The following is a 26,302-nucleotide window of genomic DNA, read 5'->3' as shown; positions in this document are numbered from 1 at the left end:
CTGTTGGTGAGCATTTCTCACAAGGCATTAACCTTATATCGGACCTCTCAGTCTTTATTCTCAAAAGAAACCCACATAATGTTTCAGAAGATGACTCTGGGAGCTTAAATTCATAACTTTGCTGGACGCTAGAAATCATGGACCGAATAGGCTATGTCTACACTAGCCAAAAACTTCGAAATGGCCATGCAAATGGCCATTTTGAAGTTTACAAATGAAGCGCTGAAATACATATTCAGCACTTCATTAGCATGCAGGCGGCCACAGCACTTCGAAATTGACATGGCTCGCCGCCGCTCAGCTCATGCAGACGGAGCTCCTTTTCGAAAGGACCCCACCTACTTCGAAGTCCCCTTATTCCCATCTGATCATAGGAATAAGGGGACTTCGAAGTAGGTGGGGTCCTTTCAAAAAGGAGCCCCATCTGGATGAGCTGCGCGGTGGCAAGCCGCGTCAATTTCGAAGTGCCGTGGCTGCCTGCATGCTAATGAAGCGCTGAATATGTATTTCAGCACTTCATTAGTAAACTTTGAAATGGCCATTTGCATGGCCATTTCGAAGTCTTTGGCTAGTGTAGACACAGCCATAGAGACACACAAGATTTATGGCTTATTACAGCAACATGTTACCTACTCATAGCCATTTCACCTTGAACGATCCTTTGAAATATAGGCTGACTAATAATACCAAACAACCTGTTAAACAACCTGTTCTGTCTTGTATCAGAGGAGTTGCCACGTTAATCTGTATCCCCAAAAACAGCTAGAAGTCCTGTGGGACCTTAGAGACTAACAGATTTTTGGAGCATAAGCTTTGGTGGGCAAAGACCCACTTTGTCAGATGCATTCATGTTCTGTCTTGTAGTTAGTTGTCAAACACTGATTTAAGTTTCCCAAACTTGGCGATGAGCTGTATGTATGCTTGGAAGCTTGTCACTCAAACCAGCAGAAGTTGCTTTAATAAAATATTATTTCAGTAAAGACAAAGTGGGTGATACATCAGTCTGCATTCTAACAAGCACTGTAAAATATTTTACTCTAGAAAAACAAGTTAATCCATAATGTAACTTTTGCCTTTTTAGAAGTGAAAAAGCAATTCAAACTACAGTAGTTACGCAATTCACACTTTTTCAGTTTCAATCAGATTCCAAATGATGTCTGAACTGAATTCATGAAACAGTGTCTGAGCCATCTCTGCACCTGTAAGAATATTTGTATCAATTGTTTGCTTGTTTTTGTTTATTCTGGGTGACAGTTTATTGTAAGTGTCCCATAATTTACTTAATACTATTTTGTAACAAAACTCATTAAATGTAATTTATATTCATGTATGTATGCTATGTGTATGACATTTATACAAATTCCATTATAACTCACAATCAAGGGATTGGTAAGAGAGCACTTGAAATAAACTGTTACCTATGTGTGTTTGTTTTGTTTTCTGGGGAGAGAACATCTTGTCTTAAAACAGTATTATTTAACAGTTTGTCTTTTAACAAGAGCATACTTAAACTTTGGTTTGTTTGTAGGTTTAAATTGTTGCCAACTTTTAAAACTATTCTACTATTGATTAACAGGCTGGAATTTTTAGCATGTATGCTTGTGAGGAAGGTTTTGCCACTGGTGGGAGAGATGGTTGTATTCGGTTATGGGACACCGATTTCAAGCCAATAACTAAAATTGATCTCAGGGAGACTGACCAAGGATACAAAGGTAATACAATTATTCATTAGTGGATTTTAATATCTTTGGATAAGTGATGTTACATTTTAATACAATATAAAGTGTTAATGTCTCTGCATACTATTGAATTTTACTAGTCTGATATACTATATACAGACCTTAAATACAATTATTTTGTTTGACAGTAATGCTTTTTAATATCTTTGAGCAGTTTTCTTATTCCATAGTACAGATAAAGTGCTTTATAGACTTTTTTCCATGCTGTGGAAATTCACAGCAGAATATACAAAATTATACTCATAAATAAAGTGTGGGAATAAGGTTTTTAAGCACAAGGGGGGATGGAGGAGGAGCCAGTCATTATGACTGTTAATATTCAAGTGCTTGTTCATGTCCATTCCATGTTAGGTGTGTGCACCCTCTGCATTGTTGCTGGAGGTTTTTGCCTTAATGGTATCTGTTTGGACATCTCTAGCACCCTCTGGATCTGTGCAGTCATATGCCAATGTAAAGGGTGCTACTGGCCATGCAGCCTATAAGTTCCTTCTTACTGCCCATGACTCTTGCCTGAATGACCATGCTTGTTTTGGCAAGATTTACTTCCAATGTATTTTAGACTCTAAGGGCAGTCAACAGCAGGGGGCAAATCAAACTAAGTTATGCAACTCCAGCTATGTGAATAGTGTAGCTGGAGTTGATGTAACTTAGTTTGACTCACCCTGGCATCCCCAATGCAGGAGGTCGGTGGGAGAAACTTTCCCATCAACTTCCCTTATTCCTTGTGAGCTCATGGATTACTGGAGTCGATGGGAGCACAAACAATGGTCCATTCAGCATGTTCCTACTAGGGCCACTAAATCAAATCCCAGGAGGTTTAACTCCACAATGTTGATCTTCTGGTAAGTGTCGACAAGCCCTAACTCTTCATTTTTAGTTATCATACTTTAGCGTATGTTGTTTTTGTAATTAGAATTAATATACACAGTGTGGTAAGGTCAGTCTTATTCCTTGTCCCCAGATCCCTGTTCAGTTTGCAGTCTTGCAGATAATTTAGGTACTTGAGCTGAGGTGGAGATGGACGTAGGAAATGGATGTGTTGAGAGTCTCTGAGTTAAGCTAAAAGGGGTAAAAAAACAATGGTGATGTCCTGCTAGGAGTCTACTACAGACTACCTACCCGGGTGGAAGAGGTGGATGAGGCTTTTTTTAAACAACTAACAAAATCATCCAGGGCCCAGGATTTGGTGGTCATGGGGGACTTTAACTATCCAGATATATGTTGGGAAACTAACACAGCAGGGCACAGACTATCCAATAAGTTCTTGGACTGCATTGGAGATAACTTTTTATTTCAGAAGGCTGAAAAAGCTACCAGGAGGGGAAGCTGTCCTAGATTTGATTTTAACAAATGGGGAGGAACTGTTTGAGAATTTGAAAATGGAAGGCAGCTTGGGTGAAAGTGATCATGAAAACACAGAGTTCACAATTTTAAGGAAGGGTAGAAGGGAGTACAGCAAAATAGAGACAATGGATTTCAGGAACGCGGATTTTGGTAAACTCAGAGAGCTGGTAGGTAGGGTCCCATGGGAAGCAAGACTGAGGGGAAAAACAACTGAGGAGAGTTGACAGTTTTTCAAAGGGACATTATTAAGGGCCCAAAAGGCACAAAATGAGCTCAAGTTAGCTACAGGCATAAAGGGAAACAAGAAGACTTTTAAATACATAATAAATACATTAGAAGCAAGAGGAAGACCAAGGATAGGGAAGGCCCATTGCTCAGTAAGGAGGGAGAAACAGTAACAGGAAACGTGGAAATGGCAGAGATGCTTAATGACTTCTTTGTTTCGGTCTTCACCAAGAAGTCTGAAGGGGGAATGACTCACATAGTGAATGCCAGTGGGAAAGGGGTAGGTTTATAAGATAAAATGAAAAAAGAACAAGTCAAAAATCACTTAGAAAAGTTAAATGTCTGCAAGTCACCAGGGCCTGATGAAGTGCATCTTAGAATACTCAAGGAGCTGATAGAGGAGGTATCTGTGCCATTAGCTGTCATCTTTGGAAAATCATGGGAGACAGGAGAGGTTCCAGAAGACTGGAAAAAAGCAAATATAGTGCCCATCTATAAAAAGGGGAGTAAGAACAATGCAGGAAACTACAGCCCAGTCAGTTTAACTTCTGTGCCAGGAAAGATAATGGAACAAGTAATTAAGGAAATCATCTGCAAACACTTGGAAGGTGGTAAGGTGATAGGGAACAGCCAGCATGGATTTGTAAAGTACAAATCATGTCAAACCAATCTGATAGCTTTCTTTGATAGGATAATGAGCCTTGTGGATAAGGGAGAAGCAGTAGATGTGATATACCTAGATATTAGTAAGGCATTTGGTACAGTCTCGCATGATATTCTTATCAGTAAACTAGGCAAATACAACTTAGATGGGACTACTGTAAGGTGGGTGAAAAACTGGCTGGATAACTGTACTCAGAGAGTAGTTATTAATGGTTCTCAATCCTGCTGGAAAGGTATAACAAGTGGGGTTCCACAGGGGTCTGTATTGGTACTGGTTCTGTTCAATATCTTCATGAATGATTTAGATATTGGCATAGAAAGTACACTTATTAAGTTTGCAGATGATACCAAGTTGGGCGGGGTTGCAACTGCTTTGGAGGATAGGGTCAAAATTCGAAATGATCTGGACAAATTGGAGAAATGGTCTGAGGTAAACAAGATGAAGTTTAATAAAGACAAATTCAAAGTGCTCCACTTGGGAAGGAAGACTCAGTTTCACACGTACAGAATGGGAAGCAACTGTCTAGGAAGCAGTATCGTAGAAAGGGATCTAGGGGTTATAGTGGACCACAAGTTAAATGTGAGTCAACAGTGTGATGCTGTTGCAGAAAAAGCGAGTATGATTCTGGGGTGCATAAATAGGTGTGTTGTGAACAAGACATGAGAAGTCATTCTTCCGCTCTACTCTGTGCTGGTTAGGCCTCAGTTGGAGTATTGTGTCCAGTTCTGGGCACTGCATTTCAAGAAAGATGTGGAGAAATTGCGAAGGGTCCAGAAAAGAGCAACAAGAATGATCAAAGGTTTAGAGAACATGACCTATGAAGAAAGGTTTAAAGAATTGGGCTTGTTTAGTTTGGAAAAGAGAAGATTGAGGGGGGACATGATAGCGGTTTTCAGGTATCTAAAAGGGTGTCATAAGGAGGAGGGAGAAAACTTGTTCTTCTTGACCTCTGAGGATAGAACAAGAAGCAATGGGTTTAAACTTCAGCAAGGGCAGTTTAGGTTGGACATTAGGAAAAAGTTCCTGTTAGGGTGGTCAAACACTGGAATAAATTGCCTAGGGAGGTTGTGGAATCTCCATCTCTGGCGGTATTTAAGAACCAGTTAGATAAATGTCTGTTAGGGATGGTCTAGACAGTACTTGGTCCTGCCATGAGGGCTGGACTCAATGACCTTTGAAGGTCCCTTCTAGTCCTAGCATTCTATGATTCTACTGCAGCAAGGGCCCCGCTTTCCCTTGCCAGGGTTTGAACTTCTGTCCCTCAGCTAGAAGGGTGTTGGGTGTAGGTGCCCACTGGTCTGGATAAACAGTCCTCCCCAGCCATGAGCTGACCTCTTAGGCTACATGAAGGAAAAGAGGCCAAACATTCTGTCAGAGCTCCTCACCACCCCCACTGTTTCTGGCAGCACTGACAACTCCACATTAACTGCCAATGATGGGCCATTTCCACCCTGACTGAATAGAGCTTGTCAGCTCTGGCCCTCTCCTGTTCTGAGGACCGCCCCCTTTAAATCCTCCTCTGGAACCCCCCCCCCCACTCATGCATCTGACAAAGCGGGTCTTTTCCCACGAAAGCTTATGCTCCAAAATACCTGTTAATCTAGAAGGTGTCACAGGACTTCTTATTTTTGAAGATACAGACTAACATGGCTACCTTTCTGATACTATTCTCCTTATCATCTTTTCTGACTCTCTCCTTATCTGTTGTAATCCTCTCCACCTCACTCCAACCTCCTCTCCCATCCTCTCACCTGCTCCCATCAAGGAAGACTTTTAAAAGGCGCCCCCTCTACGCCCAGCAGCCTGAAGTTACAGCAGCTGTCCCTAATTTATTTACAGCAGCCCCCCTCTTCCTCCATTTTCATTTATCCCACTCCACCAGGTTGGGGGTTCAGGCTTTATGGTGGGGCTGTGGTTGAGGGGCTCAGGGCTAGGACACAGAGTTGAGGTGCAAATGCTCTGTCTAGGGTTGCAAAGTCTTTGGGTGGGGTGAGGATGAGGGGCTTGGGGTACAGAAGGCGGCTCCAGGTCCAGGGATGTGCTCAAGGCTGGGGGCTGGGGTGCAAGAGGGGGTACAGACTTTGGGTAAGGGGTTGGGGTGCAGGAGAGAATACAGGCTCTGGGTTGGGGATGTGGTTTTTGGGATGGGGCTGAGGATGAGTGCTTTGTAATGCTGGAGGGTGCTCAGGATGATGGCGGGTTTCAAGGTGGGCCAGAGGGTTCAGACTGAAGCTTATTTTGGTGGCCAGTGGAAGATCTATGCTGGAGCTGGCGGAGACAGGGACCTCTCCAGCAGCTGGGACTACTTCCTGCTGGGGCCGGTTGGGAGGGCAGCTTCAGGGCTTTGGGAGAGACACCTCTACCCGCTGCAGCCCTAAGCCCCTGCATGGGGCTTAATGGGAAGCTGTGCAGCTGCACAGCAAAGGGGGAGCTATGGCTGGAAGTGGTCCACGTTCTTCTCCTTTGGCTGCTGCAGTTCCTGGGAGTAGGGTCCTGCAGTTCAGCAGATACCAATTTCCACAGACATCCACATCCATGGATTGACATTTGTATCTGCACAGGGCTCTACTTATATTGATGCATGAGCGTGAGGCTCCAGAGGGTGGCTTCATGTGCGATGGGTGAAGGCCCAGCTGGAGAAGGCAAGCTCCAGCACTGCCCCTTCCTCCTGGAGGACTCAATTCTGCCATCATGAGGCCCCACCCCTTCAGTAACATTTCCCTTTCCAGTGGAGCCAAGCCCTGCTGTGGGCCTACCCCTCACCATCAGCTGGTGGTCAGTGGGTGGCCTGATGGATAACACTAAGGGGAAATATCTGGTGATGGTGCACACTGCGCACACACACACACACACGTCCCTAATATTCAGTGGACATGAACAATACATCTTCAAGAACAAGATAAGGAAAGATTAGTAACCATTTTTTCTGAGAGGAGATATGTGAAGCTGTGTTACAGTACAGTCTCTCCAATGTATCTGTGAGTGTTTAAGGTTGTTGATGGAGGGAGCACATTACATATTTTTAATGTACAGATCTACTTTTTCAGAAATGGGCTTTAATTTTGGATTCCCATTTTGAGATCACTGGAGTCTGATTTTCAGAGGGTTTGAGTGCTTGAAAATGCTGTGAGGCTCTTCTGGAGCTTTTGATAATCAGCATGGTGTTTAGAAATACAAAAATTGAGGCCCACTACAAATCAGAGGTAACTTTTGAAAATTGTGACCATAGTATTTCTTGCATCTAAATGTCTTTCCCACAATTTTGTTGGAAACATTCTGCCTATTGAAGTCAAAGTGCTTCCTGCCAATACCTCATAGCTCTGGAAATCTTTATAACATTTACTAGAATCATTTAATTGGAGGACAACAAAAAATAAAGAAGAAAATAATTAAGCATAGTGAAATGATCTTTGCAAACTGCATTCAGAGCAACTTCATTTTTAGAAACAAGAAGAAGTCCTGGGGCATCTCATAGACTAAAAGATATTTTGGAGCATAGGCTTTCATGGGCAAAGACCTGCTTCATCAGATGCATGAGTGGTGGGGGTGGGGGTTCAGAGGAGGATTTAAAGAGGGGGTCTCAGTAAAGGGGAGGGCCAATGCTGACAAGGTCTATTCAGTCAGGGTGGAAATGACCCATTATCAGTAGTGTACATCAAGAGAGGCGAAAACAAGTCAGATCAGTCAGGGGGATGTGGCCCACTGTCAGATTCTAATGTGAAGGTGTGAGCATCAAGAGCAGAGAAACTGCTTTTGTAAGGGCCAACCACTCCCAGTCTCTGTTTAATGCTTGGTTGATGGAGTCAAATTTGCAAATGAATTGCAGCTCAGAGATTTCTCTCTCTATTTTATTTTTGAAATCTTTTTTGTTGTAGGACTGCTACTTTTAAATCTGTTACTTAGTGTCAAGGGAGATGGAAGTGTTCTCCTACAGGTTTATGTATGTCACTGTTCCTGATGTCTGATTAATGTCCATTTATTCTTTTATGTAGAAATTGTCCAGTTTGGCCAATGTAAATTGCAGTGGGGCATTGCTGGCACATGATGGCATATACAGTCATACCCCAAGATACACTTATTCGGGTTATGAGAATTCAAGTTTATGAGGAGTTTCATTTAAAACCCCTACCTTGTCTTACAAGGCATTTCCTCAAATTCACGAGGACTGATTTCAATTTCGTGAGCCTCAGCGGGATGCAGATGCCCTGCAGTGGGAGAAAGGCTGTGGCTCCAGGTAACAGCTGCCCGCAGCTGCATCCCTCCTGGCGTGTCTCTCCACAGCGCCTGGCAGCTGTTTCCCGGAGCCCCCAGCCCAGCCTTTACCTGTGGCTGGTCTGGGTCTCCGCCTCGGCTCTGCAGCAGCGGCGCACCCCAGCCCAGCCAGTGGCTGCGGGCTCCCAGCTGCTCCTGCGAGACATGGCTGCTGGGTGCGCAGCCCATCCTGCCCCTGCCCTTGCCACTCCCTCTCCAGGTGGCTAGGGGGCTGCTGCTGCCCGCCCTGCGCAGCTGTGCCTCGGGCGCCACTTGCTGCCTGTGGCGTTCTTGTGCATTTAGCACCTCGGCTGCTGCAGGCGGGGCCTCTCCGCCATGCAGCCCTGCACGAGTGAGGCATCTGGGGGCCTCCTGTGCCTGCCTTGCTCCCCGCATGGCCAGCCCCTGACACCGCCCCTTCCCCACTTAACCTAAGCTGCGCTCAGGCCGGGCTGCCTCCCCGTGCCCTGCTCTGCCCTGCCCGCCCCCTAGTACCAGCCCCACTTCTGCAAGCGTGGGTAGCTACCCGGTTTTGCGCCCCACTCCCAGGTTCTCTTCCATTTCCGTTCCCCTGTCTCTGCAGGTAAACAGACATGTTGTAGAGTAATTAATGAAGGGAGAATGCCTTGTTAGGTTGTGTTATGATACTAATGTTCATTATGGAAGTAATTGTGTTAATTTTAATGGGATTTGGTGTTGTTTTAGCGTAAATGGGTGTAAATTTTGGGGCTCAGAAATGCATAAAATTTTTCCCATTGAAATTAATGGTAATTATATTTTCGACTTACAAGAATTCGCCCTAAGAGGAGTTTTTCAGGAACGAATTACCCTTGTAAGGTGCGGGGAAGACTGTATTATGTTAGATGTGCAGGTGAAAGAACCCCTGATGGTATGGTTGAGGTTAGGTCCTGTGATGATATAGCTGGTGTAGATATGTGAGCAGAGTTGGCAGCATGGTTTATTGCAGGGATTGGTTCCAGGTTTAACGTTACTGTGTTGTGGTCTATAGTTGCTGGTGAGAATTTGTTTAAGGTGGGCAGGCTGTCTGTAAGTGAGGACAGGCTTGCCTCCTAAGGTCTGTGAGAGTGGTGGATCATTGTCCAGGATGAGTTGCAGATCACTGATGATGCGCTGGAGAGGCTTTAGCTGCGGGCTGTATGTGATGGCCGGTGGTGTTCTCTTGTTTTCCTTGCGAGGCCTGTCTCATACCAGGTGGCTTCTGGGTACCCATCTGGCTCTGTCAATCTCTTTCTTCACTTCCTTAGGTTGGGTATTGTAGTTTCAGGAAAGCTTGTTAAAGGTCTTGTAGATATTTGTCTCTGTCTGATGGATTGGAGCAAAAGTGGTTGTACCTTAGCGCCTGGCTATATACAATGGATCGTGTAATGTGCCCTGGATGGAAGCTGGAGATGACTAGATAAGCATAGTAGTCTGTGGGTTTTCGATATAGGTTGTTATTTATGCGACCATCACTTATTTGCACAGTAGTGTCCAGGAAGTGGATCTGCTGTGGGGACTAGTCCAACCTAAGGTTGACGGTGGGGTGGAAACTGTTGAAATCGTGGTGGAACTCTTCAAGAGCCTCCTTCCCCTGGGTCCAGATGATGAACATGTCATCAATGTGGTGCAGGTAGAGGAGGGGATGAGAACTGAGGAAGCATTGTTCCAGGTCAGCTATAAAGATGTTGGCATACTGTGGGGCCATGCGGGTGCCCATAGCAGTGCCACTGATTTGAAGGTATAAATTGTCCTCAAATCTGAAATAGTTGTGGGTGAGGAGAAAGTCACAAAGCTCCGCCACCATTTTTGCCTTGGTCTCATCAGGGATAATGTTCCTAACAGCTTGAAGTCTATCTTCATGTGGGATGTTGGTGTAAAGGGCCTCTACATCCATGGTGGCCAGGATGGTGTTTTCAGGAGGGTCACCAATGAATTGTAGTTTCCTAAGGAAGTCGGTGGTATCTCAAAGCAAGTTGGGAGTGCTGGTAGCATAGGGTCTGAGTCCACATATCCAGGCACTCCTGTAGCGAGAGTGCCAATGCCTGAGATGATGAGGCATCTGGGATTCCCAGGTTTAGGGATCTTGGGTAGAAGGTAGAATAAACCAGGTTTGGGCTCAAGGGGTGTTTCTGTGTAGATTTGTTCCTGTGTTTTTTTACATGCAGCCTTCATCCAACTCTAATTGCAATGCTTAGCAGTTGCCAATTTTCTAAATTCTACATCATAGAAGGTTTCACATCTGAAAGGTATTATAATTAAAGTGTTGCCACAATTATTAAAATTCCATATGCCATACTCCTCCTCTTTAATTTTGAAACTGTAGATTTATGTCCTGATTCACACTGATGTTGAGCACCCAGAGTTTCTGTTCAAACTAATGGTAACTATAGATGGTCAATATTTCTGAAAATGAGACTATTTTATCTTCAGCATTTTGATTAAGGGTGCCTGGTGGGACAAACAACAGTCACATACTCCTTCAGTTCTTAATTTACATTTTCAGAATCATCTTTTATATTAACATTATTATTGGAATCATCGGCAGGCCAGTAGGAAGGATAGATTTTTTTTTTGCATAGAAACCATAGAATTATTATAAATGTCAATATCTTTTCTATTTTCTGAACTTTTGTCTTGTAACAAGTGGTCAATGTGTTGTTTATTATTGCTTTGTTTTACTTCAACCAGGTATGTCACTTTTACAGACCCTTGTAAAATGTGCAATATTTTGTACATTTAGACACACTTCTGACAAGCAGAATACTCCAGTCAGAGTTATATGGTTGGTCCAGCTAGTCTCTTTATCATATTCTCAAAATTTCCATCTGGTTCTCAGAGCTGGAATTGAGCTCTCTAGCCATACTTTTTAGCTTTCAAAGCTCTCAAGTGGACCCTGCCAGCCACATGTTTGCTGACATAATTCTGCTTCTTCTTCGAGTGGTCCCCATGGGTGCTCCACAGTAGGTGTTGGGCTTGCCCCGGCGCCACAAATCGGAAAATTTTTAGCAGTCTCTGTCGGGTCGCGCATGTGCCGATGCGTGCTGGTCCTTCTCGCGCCCTCGGTCACATGCGCGATCCGGTCCCTGCCAGTTCCTTCTCAACCGCCAACGGCTGCAGATGGATTCCGCTACGGCTCCAACGCCTGAGAAAGATAAAACTGTGTTTTAATTTTGTTAATAGTTATTAGTTGATAGTTTTAGTTAGCACTGTTAAAGTTGTTCCGTTTAAATGTAGATATAGTTTTTAAAAAAAAAAAAAAAAAAAGAGAGAGACAAGAACATAGGCGGCCGCCCTAAGCGGTCTGCTATCCTAAAAGCTGCGAACGTTATCTTTTCCAGGACTGATTAGCTGTTAAGTGCCCTATTAACATTCAGAGACTTAAACGCCTGGGCCGAGATGTCCTCGCTGGGATTTAAGAAATGTGTGTCACACTGCGAGGCCATGCCTGCCTCAGATGGGCATACTGAGTGCATTCGTTGCCTCAGGGAGACCCACATTCCACAAAGGTGTCCTCACTGCTCCAAACTCACAGCCAGAGCCAGAAAGGACAGGGAGATGAGGCTGAAGATGATTTTATTTGATAAGGCCCTCCAACCTGGACCATCGGAGAAGCCCCATAAAGAGGGGCCCTCAGGGTCGCACAAGAGGAAGGCGGCTTCCCTAACCTCCTCTGTACAAAAGAAAAGGAAGCTTTCCCCAGCTTGATCCTTGCCAGTAACACCTGCGAGCAGGACGAGCGGAGCACAGGGCTCTGACCCCGGGGGGGCTGCTCAAAGCGGGACGACCATAGCGCACACAGCTGCGCCGGGACCTCCGACCATTAAGCAGTCGGCACCGGGGGCGCCGCCGGAATTGGTGGCACCAACTCCCACTGCATCGAGCCCTGCGACACTGACAGCACTGGAGCAGTGGTACCCGGCATGGGACCCAACGGTGCTGGAGGAAGCTACCCGTGTGGCGCCGTGCACAGGGGCACCAAGCACGGCACAGACAATGGCGCCGAGGTCCCCGGCACAGGAGGGGGCAGCACCTGCTTCTCAGGGACGGGGAAAAGCAAAGGCCAAAACCCAGCACCGCAGCCCATCCCCGGAGGTCATCGCGTTGCCGTTATTGCCTAGTCCCCCCCGCCCGAAATACACTGGGCAGCAACTCCAATGGCCTGCTTCAGCCCTCCATCCCCGTTCCTTCAACCACCATCCCCCTGGCTCAGACAACCTTCACCAATCTCCAGTGGGGATCTCTATGAATACTATCACAGAGCATCTCCGCCACTGTCAGTGTCATAACGGAGGTCACGCTCGTCTAGACCCCATGCGTACGCTTTCCGATCGTGGTCCAGATCCCCATCACTGGGCCCTTACCCCTGCTGTTATGGCTATCCTTACCATACTGAACACTGGCACAGGGGGTCCAGATCCAGGGGTAGATACCCACCCACACCTTGCCAACGCCCCTTCACACAGTCTCACTCCATGAGAAGAACACAGCCTTCCCAGGCGGACGTTGGTCCACAGGCCCTGGACCTCCCTTCTGAATCCTCAAAAGGGCAAGCATATGAACAAATCCAGGAATCTGAGGAATTACAGGAGGTATATCATAGCAACGCCTCTTCATCCTCCCCAGATGAGGGGGTTGTCCCTGGGGATATTTCCCCCCCTCGGATGACCTTAGGCAATTCCAAGAACTATTCAAGAGAGTAGCACAAACACAGGACATTCAAATAACAGAGGTGCAGGAGAAACATCCTAAACTCCTGAAAAATTTGAGACCCCCGGCTTCATCTAAGATCGCCATCCCACTAGATGAAGCGATTATGGAATCAGCCACCAACATATGGCAGACTCCAGCCTCCACCCCTCCCACAAATAAGAGGGCGGATAAGAAATACTTAGTTCCAGCCACGGGCATGGAATTCTTGTTTAGCCACCCCCAACCAAATTCCCTGGTAGTCGAATCATCACAGCATAGATCCAAGATACCCCAATATAAATCAGGAGGGCCAGAAAAAGACGTGAGGAAATTAGACACGTTCGGTAGGAAGGTCTATTCCTCCTCTACCTTACTACTCAGAATGGCAAACTATGCAGCACACCTGTCAAACCACAACTTCGACAGTTATTCCAGACTTACTTCCCTCATGGATTTCCTTCCAGAGGATAAGAAACTGGTGCTGAAAGCGATCGTCCAAGAGGGCTATGCAGCCTCATGAACAGGAGTTCAGATTGCCCTGGACGTGGCAGACACGGCAGCACGCTCCACAGCCACAGCAGTGGTAATGTGTAGGGAATCGTGGCTCCAGACGTCTGGCATTCCCAGAGATCTGCAAACAGAAATCGTAGACCTTCCATTTAATAAACAGAAGTTATTCGCAGATTCAACTGACTCAGTCCTACACTCCAGCAAGGACTCGAGAACCACACTTAGGACCCTGGGCATATATACACCTCCGTACAGGAGGAAGAAGTTTTACCCCCAGCAAAGGCACTACGCTTATCAACCTCAGCGTACACAATACCAACGGAGCTATGACCAAGGGCGCCACCACCAGCAGCAACAGTATAGGGCCTCCAGGCGACGCCCCCAGCAGGGTCGCGCACCCTCGGGGCAAGCCCTGAAACAGCAAGTTTGACGGGTATGTCGAGGACTGCAATATCAAGACCATCCCTCAATGCCAGTCCCAGCACATGTTCCATCATCGGCTCAAACCGTTCTACTCTCAATGGCAAAACATCACCACAGACAAATGGGTACTGGAAATTATAGCCACGGGATACACAATCCCCTTCCAATCAGTACCTCCACCAAAACCTCCCACCCAGTCCTTCTTCAAGGACCCCTCCCACGAGACAAGGTTAAAACAGGAGGTAGACCATCTCATGTTCATAGGGGCAGTGGAGAGAGTTCTGGAACAATTCCAAGGGAAAGGGTTCTACTCACGATACTTCCTAACAGAGAAGAAGACAGGAGGCTGGAGGCCAATCCTGGACCTACGGGCCCTCAACTGACATCTGCGCAAACAGCGTTTCAGGATGATTACCATTGCCTCCATACTTAGGGCATTGGATGATGGAGACTGGTTTGCAGCCCTCGACTTGCAGGATGCGTATTTTCATATAACTGTTCACCCGGCGCACAGATGTTTTCTCCGCTTCACAGTAGGCAGGGAGCACTTCCAATACAGAGTTCTTCCGTTCGGTCTCTCTTTGGCACCCAGAGTGTTCACCAAAACACTGGCGGTAGTATCAGCTTACCTACACAGACAGGGTGTGTTCATTTTTCCATGTCTGGATGACTGCCTACTGAAAGGGGCCTTGAAGGCAGAGGTCCTACACATGATACACGTCACTACAAACACATTCGCCTCGTTGGGCCTAGTTATCAACCTCTCGAAATCGAAGACCGAGCCTACGCAGAATATAGAGTTCATAGGGGCACGCATAGAGTCTACTACATCAAGAGTATATCTGCACAATGCCCATTTCTGCACCATCAAATCCCTGGTACGAGTAATGACGTACAGCCCCACAGTGCCCTAACATGTCTACAACTGTTGGGGCACATGGTGACCACCACATTCGTGGTTCAGAATGCCAGGCTGCATATGCGGGGCCTGCAGCATTGGCTGGCGAGCGTTTACAAACCGATAGTCCATACCATTCGCAGGGCAGTATTGCCCACAGCGGTGGTGCGCAGGTCACTGGCATGGTGGGCAGATCCCAAGAACTTACTTGTAGGGGTGCCCTTCCACCAACCACAAATTGCGATTTTTCTTACAACAGACGCATCCCACATAGGATGGGGAGCGCACATCGGCAACAAAGTAACTCAGGGGCTATGGTCCCCCGTGGAAAAGACATTGCACATAAACATACTAGAACTCAGAGCACTGTTCAATGCATGCAGACGTTTTTGGAAATACCTGCACGGCAAAGTAGTTGGGATAAATACCGACAACACCTCCACCATGTTTTATATCAACCGACAAGGAGGGGCCACATCCTGTGCGCTATGCACGGAGGCAGTCCGGTTGTGGAACTGGTGCATTGTCAACAATATAACACTAAAAGCCTCACACTTACCCGGTGTCCACAATGTGAAGGTGGACCAGCTAAGCAGGCGCTTTGCGCTCACGCACAAGTGGCAGATCCGTGCCGATCTGCTCCGACAAGTATTTCACAAATGGGGGGTTCCCCAAATCGATCTGTTTGCCACTTACAACAACAAGCAATGCCCTCAGTACTGCTCCAGAGCGGGCATAGGACAGGGATCCTTGGGGGATGCCTTCACGGTGCCATGGAAGGGCCCTCTACTCTATGTGTTCCCTCCCACAACACTCATTCACAAGGTTCTAGAGAAAGCCAAAGGAGAGAGAGCACGCATAATACTTATAGTCCCAACCTGGGACCAACAGCAATGGTTTCTTCTGCTTCTGCACACGTCATGCCGCCCACCACTCCCCCTACCGGTAGTGCTGGACCTTCTCACGCAGGCTCAGGGGTCCATAGTGCACCCACATCCTCAAGGACTCTGCCTACAGGCATGGCTAATCCATGGCTCAGCGCCTTAGAGAGCACATGTTCGGAGGGAGTGAAACAAGTCTTGGAGTCCAGTCGAAGGACTTCCACCAGAAGGACTTACGTGCAGAAGTGGAAACGATTCATCTCCTGGTGCTCTTCCAAGCAGTTGGCTCCTCAGGGTGTCCCTATAACCGCAATTCTAGAATACCTGCTGGAGCTAAAATAAGACGGACTCTCCCTATCCTCACTAAAGGTCCATGTTGCAGCTATATCAGCGTTTCAACACAAAGAGGAAGGGCCAACCATATTCGCCCATCCTATGGTCACACGGTTCCTAAAGGGGCTGACAAACCTGTACCCCCCCTCGGAAACCACTATCACCGTCATGGAGTTTGGACTTGGTCCTCTGCACACTGTCGGGACCACCCTTTGAACCATTGGCCACGGTACCCCTCCGGTTACTTACCCTGAAAACAACCTTCCTTCTTGCGATTACGTCAGCCTGCAGGGTGAGCGAACTCGCAGCAATAATGGCAATGCCACCCTGCACAGTATTCTCAAAAGAAGCAGTGATCTTACAATTACACCCGGCCTTCGTTCCAAAGGTTTGCTCAGAGTTCCACATTAACGAACCAATAGTATTACCCTCATTTTATCCTAAGCCTCACAACTCCAGCAAAGAGATGCAGCTGCACCTGCTAGATGTAAGGAGGGTGTTGGCTTTTTACGTAGACAGAACTAAGCCCTTCCGGAAAACGGACAGACTCCTGGTGTCTCTCGCATCCAGGTCGAAAGGGGAAGGCCAGCTTCACAAAGAAATTCAAATCACATCGTATCCTGCATAAGACTGTGTTATGAGCTGAGTAAGACCCCTCTGCTAGTTCCGCCCAGGGCTCACTCCACCAGAGCGATGGCAGCATCGATGGCCTTCTTCAAAGGAATCGCATTAAAAGACATCTGCAGAGCGGCAACTTGGTCATCTTACGACAGCTTTGCCAAGCATTATGCCATGCACCGGGTGTTCGATGAGGATACACGCCTATCGCCAGCAGTCCTATCAAGGGCAAGCTGCACATAAAGCGGACACCCACCTCCTTAATTGGGGTCACTGCTGGGTAGTCACCTACTGTGGAGCACCCACGGGGACCACTCGAAGAAGAAAGAGAAGTTACTCACGTATGTAATTAATGATGGTTCTTCGAGATGTGTTCCCCGTGGGTGCTCCACTACCCACCCATTCCTCCCCGCTTCGGAGCTCTGTTTCGTGTTTTTCAGAAGCATCCGGGGCGGTTGGTCAAGGAACTGGCAGGGACTGGATCGCGCATGTGACTGTGGGCGCGTGAAGGACCAGTGCGCATCAGCGCATGCGTGACCCGACAGAGACTGCTCAAAATTTTCCGATCTGCGGCGCCAGGGCGAGCCCAACACCTACTGTGGAGCACCCACCACCCACGGGGACACATCTCGAAGAACCATCGTTACTACACAGGTGAGTAACTTCTCTTTTCGTGCATTTTGGCAGCCAGCATTTTAATGATTAGAGTTTGTTTCCATGGAAATAGTTTATAGAAGCTATTAGTATTTATATCAGCTTATGATCGATTGTGGAAGCACTCAAATTCCGAGATACACTTTCTAAAAAATTGTGTAGGGTTAAAAATAGACAACTTATTTGACAGATCTGATGCTGAGAATTCAAAGCTGAACTCTGACAGGAAAATAAAATGAAATAATTAACAAATGCCAAAACTAAGCATTACTGTATTCTGTTTGGGAACAACCCCTGAAGCAGACATTTCCTAATAAAAGTAAAAATGACCTTTATTAGAAACCATTACTGGCTATTGGAATGCACGTATATAAATATTCAACCTCTTTGATTCCCCTTGTAGTAGTCCTCTGAAGCACATTTAAAATTTTGGAAAATCCAGGACAGGATTAATACATTTCTATCCTGTGTTCTGCTTGCTACTCAGGACCTTTCTGGTAGGTGCCTGTTGTATCTCTGAACTTACTGAATTAAGAGAACTTTCAGAGGAAAAATATTGCTTCCACATAATAAATGTTAAGAAGCCATAATTTATTTATAAAGTTCATGTATTCCTAATGCACAACCTGCAAAGACCATCTTGCTATCTTTCTGCAGGTGGTCTAAAGAATACAGTTTGATGTAGGAATAAGCTGTTTAGCTTCATTTGGTAAAAGGAAGAAAACTAACAGGATTGCTATTAAATTATACTTATTGGATTCTCCTACCTGTGCCCATTGTTAAATGTTAAGGGACCCTTTGAGGACAGCAGCTAAGTTCAGAAAAAATTATATAGCAACAGCAATATGAGAAGGATGTAGACTATCAATATTAATTCTTACTGTTTCCTTACAAGACTAATTAGTACAGAATTCCATTTTTAGAGCAAATAATGAACTCAATTTCCAGATAAATATGAGGTTAACACAATTATTTTTATTAGTAAATAGCAAATTAAGTGATTTCCAGGTAGCAAGAAGATAAAACTAGAAACATTTATCTAATTCTTTCCATCCTGAGCTTTTGGGATTCATATAAACATAGAATTTGAACAACTCATTGTCTAAATTTACTTTTCCAAAACCAGAACACATTTTGTCACTGTGTACTTACATAGCAGTGATAAAGGCTAGAAAGCTTACCTACACAAGCCAGTAAATGTGGAATTACACTATAGCTGTTCTATTGGAAGAAAGTGCTTTGTGTTGAAAAACTTAAAGTGGCTCTGTCCACGTGCATAATCATTTAGACTAAGAAGAATTGTGTCTGTGAACTTGCTTTTGAATAATAGACTCCTAAAATATAAATTTTGGGTATGAGAATCATAACATCCAAGCAACCTGTGGTCTTACCTCTCCCTGTTCCTACCCTTTTGTTGTCTTTCTTCTCACGTGCTCCTTTCCATTTTCTCTTTGCACTGTGTGCTTCTAGTGCAGGGATTCCCATCCTATGGGTTGGGACCCAAACATGGATTGCCATTAGATCTTCTAAAGGTTGCCAGCTGGGCAGCTCCAAGCCACATGTGGTTCTTTAAGGAGACATTTTTAGCTGGTGTTGCTCACTCCTCCTCTCCTAGTCCCTGCCTTGCCATGCTGAAATGGAAATCAATTTAATTGGTTTAACAGCCAGCAGGAAGGATCTGGCTGTTAAACCAATTGTATTGAGTCCCGTTTCAGTGTAGTAGAGCAGGGAACTGCCCCGCTGCAGCTGGAGGAAGGGAGTAGGAGGGCTGTGGGGAACTGAATGGAGGAAGCGGTGGCCTGGTGAAGGAGCAGTGGGGACCAGCAGTGATGCTTGTGTGGGGTAGGTTGTAGGACAGTTTGAAGCTGTGAGGGGTTTAAGCCAGGGCGGGGGGCGCAGTTTGGGGCTGCAAGGGGTTTAAGCCTGGAGCTGAGGGTCATTTTGGAACTGTGAGAGGTTTAAACCTGCAGGTGGCGGGGGTGGGTGGAATCAAGACATATCAAAACAATTTTCCCAGGGAAGAACCTCCCCCCCCGACCAGTTTTGAATTGCCTTTGGTCACAAAGTCTTACTGAATTGTCAAAATGGGTCGCTGTCTCAAAAAAGGTTGGGAACTGCTGTTCTAGTAGGATGCTTCACTCACTTGTCTCCTTTGTCACTGTTCCATCTCTATCCCCTTCTTTGGTTCCACTTTGGATCCACTGCTGATTCATTTTATTTGCTAGCAACAGATTTAATTGGACTCGAATTCTGACCTTTGCAGAAAGCACTTTGGACCTCACAGAATCACAGAATCATAGGGGTGGAAGGGACCTCAGGAAGTCATCTAGTCCAGTCCCCTGCTTCAAGCAGGATCGACCCCCACTATGTCATCCCAGCCAGGACCTTGTCCAGTCGGGACTTAAAAACCTCAAGGGATGGAGAAGCCACCGCCTCTCTAGGCAACACATTTCAATGCCTCACCACCCTCCTGCTGAAGTAGTTTTTCCTAATGTCTAACCTATACCTCTCCCTCTTCAACTTCAGACCATTACTCCTTGTTCTGCCATCTGACACCACTAAGAACAGTTTCTCACCCTCCTCTTTAGAGTTCCCCTTCAGGAAGTTGAAGGCTGCTCTTTAATCACCCCTAAGTCTTCTCTTCTGTAAACTAAACAAGCCCAAATCCCTCAGCCTATCCTCATAGGTCTTGTGCTCCAGCCCCTTACTCATTTTTGTTGCCCTCCACTGAACCTGCTCCAGCAAATCTACATCCCTTTTATACTGAAGGGCCCAAAACTGGACACACTATTCAAGATGTGGCCTCACCAGTGCTGAATAGAGGGAAATAACTACTTCTCTAGCTCCGCTTGAAATGCTCCTCCTAATGCACCCTAGTATGCCGTTAGCCTTCTTGGCTACAAGGGCGCACTGTTTACTCATATCCAGCCTTTCATCCACAATAACCCCTAGGTCCCTTTCCATCATACTGCTGCTGAGCTAGTCGGTCCCCAGCCTATAACAATGCTTGACATTCTTACACCCCAGGTGCAGGACTCTACACTTCTCCTTGTTGAACAGCATCAGATTTCTTTCGGCCCAGTCCTCCAATTTGTCCAGGTCACTCTGGATTCTCTCTCTACCCTCCAACATATCTACCTCTCCCTCTAGTTTTGTGTCATCCACAAACTTGCTGAGGGTGCAATCCAGTCCCTCATCCAGGTCATTAATAAAGATGTTGAATAACACCAGCCCCAGAACCGAGCCTTGCGGCACTCCGCTTGAAACAGATCACCATCCAGATATTGAGCCATTGACCACTACCTTTTGGGCCTGACCATCAAGCCAGCTTTCTATCTATCTTATAGTCCAAGGATCCAATCCATATTTCCTTAACTTATGGACAAGAATGTTGTGGGAGACCATATCAAAAGCTTTGCTGAAGTCAAGGTATATCACATCCACTGACTTCCCCATGTCCACAGAGCTTGTTACCTCATCATAGAAGCTAATCAGATTGGTCAGGACTTGCCCCTGGTGAATCCATGTTGGCTACTTTTGATCACTTTCCCCTCTTCCAAGTGCTCCAAAATGGATTCCTTGAGGATTCCCTCCATTATTTTCCCAGGGACTGAGGTAAGGCTGACTGGTCTATAGTTCCCTGGATTATCCTTCTTTCCTTTTTTAAAGATGGGCACTACGTTAGCCTTCTTCCAGTCATCCGGTATCTCCCCTGATCTCCAAGAGTCTTCAAGGATAATGGCCAAAGGTTCAGCAATGACCTCTGCCAATTCCCTCGGTACCCTCGGGTGTATTAAATCCAGACCCATGGACTTGTGTATATCTAGTTTTTCTAGATAGCTCAGAACTTGTTCCTTCCCCACAGATGGCTGCCCTCCACCTTCCCATACTGCATTGTCTAAGACCATCATGTGGAAGTTGACTTTGTCCGTGAAGACTGAGGCAAAAAAAGCATTGAGTACTTCAGCTTTTCCTGCATCATCTGTCACTACATTACCTCCCTCATTCAGTAACAGCCCCACACCTTCTCTGATAACCTGTTTATTGTTAACATGCCTGTAGAAACCCTTCTGGTTACTCTTCACATCTCTTGCCAGCTGCAGTTCCAATTGTGCTTTTGCTTTTTTGGTTACTGCCCAGCGTTCTCCAGCCGTATGTTTATACTCCTCCTTAGTCAACTGTCCACGTTTCCATTTCTTGTATGCATCCTTTTTGAGTTGAAGCTGACTAAGGATTCCCCGTTAAGCCAAGCTGATTGCCTACCATGTTTTCATTTCTTACTGTGCAACGGGATGGTTTGTTCCTGTGCCTTCAGTAAGAGAGCCTCTTTAATATACTGCCAGTTCTCTTCAACTCTTTCCCCCTTTATCTTCATTTCCCAAGGAATCCTGCTTATCCATTCTCTCAGGGAGTCGAATTCTGCTCTCCTGAAATCAAGGGTCTGTATGTTACTGCTCACCTTTCTTCCTTTTGTCCAGATCCTGAAATCTACAATCTCATGGTCGCTGCAGCCTAGGTTTCCTCCCACTTCTATTTCTTCTGCTAGTTTTTCCCTGTATGAGAGCAGCAGGTCAAGTTGCGCACGGCCTCTGGTCAGTTCTTTCAGCACTTGTACCAAGAAGTTATCCCCAACATTCTCCAAAAACTTCCTGGATTGTCTGTGTGCTGATGTATTGGTTTCCCAACAAAAGTCCGGATGATTAAAGTCTCCCATGAGAACCAGGGCCTGTGTTTTGGAAGCTTCACTTGGGTGCCTAAGAAAGCCTCATGTATCTTATGTACCTGATCTGGAGGACTATAGCAGACACCAACTATAACATCACCTCTGTTACTTCCGCCTCTAAGTTTAACCCAAAGACACTCAACTGGATTTTCTCCCTCCTCATACTGGAGCTCTGAGCAATCATACTGCTCCCTCACATAGAGTGCAACTCCTCCTCCTTTTCTCCCGTCTGTCCTTCCTAATCAGTTTATAACCTTCCATGACTGTGCTCCAGTTATGCGAATCGTCCCACCAAGTCTCCCTTATTCCAATCACCTCATACTTCTTTGACTGTGCCATGGCCTCTAATTCTTCCTGTTTGTTCCCTAGGCTTCTGGCATTAGTGTACAAGCATCTTAGAGAAGGGGCCGATTGGCCCACTTTTTCCTCTTCACCCAGGAAACCCACTTGATTGTTCCCTCCTCCTTCCCCACTTACCTCAGGGCTTGTGCCCCCTTACCTCAGTGTCTTTGTCTGTTTCACTTTTCTCATACTGCACAATAACTCTGATCCAGTAAAGCATGTGCTTTAAGCGATTGAGCAGCCTCATACAGTTCAACTAATAGTCCATATTCCTGCCAAGGTCTTGGGATTCTTCAGAACCCCAAAAATTCTGTGATGGTTTTAGCTATCTTCTATGTGCCCCCAGTTCATTTAAATATGTGCTTACCTTAAAATACAGGAAGGCCTCAATATTTGCGGGGGTTATGTTCCGGAGAAAACTGTGATTGGTGAAAACCATGAGATGGGGGAAGATGGAGGAGGTGTTTGTGACATGAAACAACACATTGCCTGCAAAGAATCTTTTGTTGCCTGCTGTTTGACTGTCAACAAGCAAGTTTCACTTAAAAGCATTGTATTAACAGCCAAACTGGAACACAGAGATAATGTAATCAATTTCAACCTTAATCACCCAAAACAGTTCTTTGAGCTCTCTACCTGGAAATCTTATTGTTCCTGTGAGAGCAGAGGCATAACGGGTGAGTTTGCAAAGGAACATTGTGATGGGAAGCTGTTTAGTCTTGCTCTTTAAATCCTTTAAAATTTCCTGTTATGGCAGCATTGCAGCAATGCTGTCCCTTATGTTTTACTCCTTTTTAAAAATATAATGTACAGTATAATATACAGTAGACTCATTAATGCCATACAGTCTTGCAACCCAGGCTGCAGTGTGACCACTTGACAGCTTATCCAGTAATTCGATATTCTGTCTTAATGTGATCGATCACCTTTTTCCCTTCTTAACCACTGTCTGCATCATTTGCTTTTCTTTCTGGTGCCATAATTAAGACACTTAACTCAGACAGCCTTGCTTCAGTGGCCTTAATGTGGTTGTGAGGGAGCTCTGAGAAAGTGTGAGCATGCTGAATCATGTGTTCGGGATGGTGCAGTGTGGTGCAGCACAGCAGGGAGCGTTGAAGCACACCACTGCAAACCGCAAATAAGTGAAACTGAATCGCGAATCTGCAAATGGCGAGGCCCTCCTGTATGTGTGTAGTGCCAATTTCTTTCTTTCCCCTTTGTTTATTTCTCATGTAGTTTGCAGATGCAGTCCATTGCTGGACTTAAAATTGTTCTGGTATTTTCTTACATACACTAACTGATCAGCTCTCCCCTTCCTGCAGCACACCAAAACTCTTCTATGGTGGAAGTGCCACTGTCAAAGTTCAAGGCAACTGCAACTGTATTTCCTCTCAGTGATCCAGCTAAGATACCCAATCTCAGACTATTAGCTTTCCAGTGTCGCTTTTCTTGGGTGGAGACACAAGGCCCTCTCCCTTCTGACCATGGTATTTCCAGGTCACACAGTTCCCTGGCATCACTGTCCAGCACAGACAGATAGTAGGACACTTGCTTGCTTTCTTTTCAGAGGCTAACAGGTGCAGTTGTTGCAGATATGTTACCAAACGGCACTTCCTATGCAAACCTACTTTATTCTCAAGGTAGAAAGCGTGATAGAGAAAACTTATTAAAAATTATAGAAGAACCTATGTGCATGCTAATAAGTTTTCTAGAGTCGACCCCAACCCTAACATGCATTCTAATAGCAGCAGTCCATCAGTGCCTCATCCAAGGCAATTCATTTGTGGTCACCAGTTCATCACAGCTTCAGCTCAGAAAAAGCAACCACTCTTCTGAAAAGCTCAGTAGGGTCAGTCCTTTCAATCCTACCCCAAACGTATTGTCCCTAATACAGTAAGGTACAACTTAATTCAGTAAAAGTTCTTTCCAGATATTGCAGGAAATTCTCAGTCTGTCACAGCCCCTATACACAATTTGATCACTAGCGCAACATCTACACTTAAATCTAAATCGTAGAACATCTGATGAAGAATACAGTTTCCTTCACATTTATACTAGAAATGATTATGCTCAATAAATTTAAAAGTGGTTTAGTATAGCTGTCATAAGATTATCTACACACTGATGCTTTACTGCTGTTACTGAGGATTTGAAAGGTATATTAGAACTACATTCTTTATACTGATTTAGGTATCTTTCAGGAGGAGGCTGTTGTTAAGACTAAAGCTTGAATCCTACCTTAGATAACTCACAAAAAGGTACAGCTATCTTCAGTTTTTTTTGCGGGGGGATGCTGGAGAGACGACTGAACATTCTTTTATCCTTTTCAAGGGGACAGCACAAAATGCTAACTACATATATTTTATTCATATTGGGAATGTCTTTAAAAAGCCTTTTTCTACAAATATTCAACTACATTTTATTCAGATATTCTTTTAGTATAAATCTGTACTTACCATTGACTTTGTCATGGATTTTAACATGACAATTTGATTTTTCATTCATCTCTTTCTCTATTTTATCCCACTAAAGTAGTTATTGATGTTTTGATGAGTTACAAAAGCAGGCAATCAAACAGAAAATAATGCCAAGTTTTTACTGTATTCTTTTAAAGTGTTCTATCCCAACTAGATTAGCTAAAAGGAAAAGTCAGCAGAGCCTCTGAAGAATTTTACCACTTGCAGTTTCTTTTCGAAATATATGGCAATAGGTTTTCTTCTCTTGTAGGAGATATTGAGGTAGACAGGCCTAATCTTCAAATTTAGATGTCTGTATTGACAGCCAATCCCATATTTAGTTTTTCAAATTGGTATTTATTGTGCTAAAATGGCCGTGCCTTAATGGCTCTTGGAATGTCCATGTGTAGAACTGGGCCACTGATGTAAAAGTTTAGGTTTGCAAAACTGAGACCAGAGTCTCTACGTTATATATAAGGCAGGATCAAAAAGTTGATTTCAGGGCTTTTCAGATTGGGCAACATGAGAAAAATCCAAACTGAAAGTCCAGTAAACATTAACTTATCTATAATGCTACCCGCCTCAATGAATGGATGGGAGGCTCGACTGGATCTGTCAGGCACATGATATCATTAGATAGAAAGAAAGTGGAGTGTAGCCTCACCTCTCCCTACATGCTCCTCTGCCAGTTGGCCAGACAGCTAAAGAAGCACTGATTAGTTCCTTGCTTCCCACAATCATTAATTTAAAACCTTTGCCCAGTGTTGCTTGACCTGCTCTTCCCATGTAAGCTGAAACTTTCAACCCATCACCTCTGTAGTTATACAATATAGGACCTGTGGTGGTAGGATGCTGTGGGTCAGACTATCTCATTTTAGGAGTCAGAAAAGAATTTTTCTCATAGAAGTCATATTGGTTGAAACCTCTTAGGAAGGCAAAAAATAAAATAAAATAAGAAAACCTCACAGTCTCAGAGTGACAGAGGCTAGATAGGAGTAACATTTAGATATTTTAATATTAAGAATCATATGAATGTTAATTTGTCACAACTTGTGGTGGGTGTCCACTCTGGATAGAAAAAGGCCAGCATCTAGAAATAAAGATGGGATTTTGCAGTGGACCTTGGTTCTATTGGAAACTCAGAGATCTAAACTCTTTGCAGACTTAGGTTTCTCTTTGGTACCTGTGTCCTCTTCACAATAGAAAATAAGATAATTCAGCAAAGTGAGCTACATCCTAGGCAGTGGAGTGTCTAGCCTGAATTATAAGCTGTATGGCAAGAGCCCTATAAACCCTACAATGGACCCTCTTAAATGCTTGCAGTAGCAAAATGGAGGTCGATAGCACTCTTTTCTGATACTAAATTTAATAACATCGCCTGCCACATCACATTCATCTTGGAGGGATAGCTCATGGTTTGAGCATTGGCTTGCTAAACCCAGGGTTGTGAGTTTAATCCTTGGGGAGGCCATTTAGGGATTGGGGCAAATAGATGTCAGAGATGGTGCTTGGTCCCCCAAGAGGGCAGGGGACTGGACTAGATGATCTCACA

The 26,302-nt window shown here is 45.2% G+C and overlaps 1 protein-coding gene across 6 annotated transcripts in view; it reads left to right on the top strand.

The window, feature by feature from the left end:
* EML6 (EMAP like 6) overlaps window positions 1-26,302 on the top strand; it is a 215,953-nt gene that overhangs the window by 58,571 nt on the left and 131,080 nt on the right. For all 6 annotated transcript variants that reach the window (XM_074988499.1, XM_074988501.1, XM_074988500.1 and 3 more), the window contains exon 6: window positions 1,577-1,712. In XM_074988499.1, coding sequence (XP_074844600.1) covers window positions 1,577-1,712 — 136 coding nt within the window. The remainder of the gene's footprint in view (window positions 1-1,576; window positions 1,713-26,302) is intronic.

Source organism: Carettochelys insculpta, chromosome 3 (genome assembly GCF_033958435.1).
Source record: "Carettochelys insculpta isolate YL-2023 chromosome 3, ASM3395843v1, whole genome shotgun sequence".
NCBI lineage: Eukaryota > Metazoa > Chordata > Testudines > Carettochelyidae > Carettochelys > Carettochelys insculpta.
The sequence above is the reverse complement of the archived record's forward strand: the minus strand, read 5'-3'. Positions and strand labels throughout refer to the sequence as shown.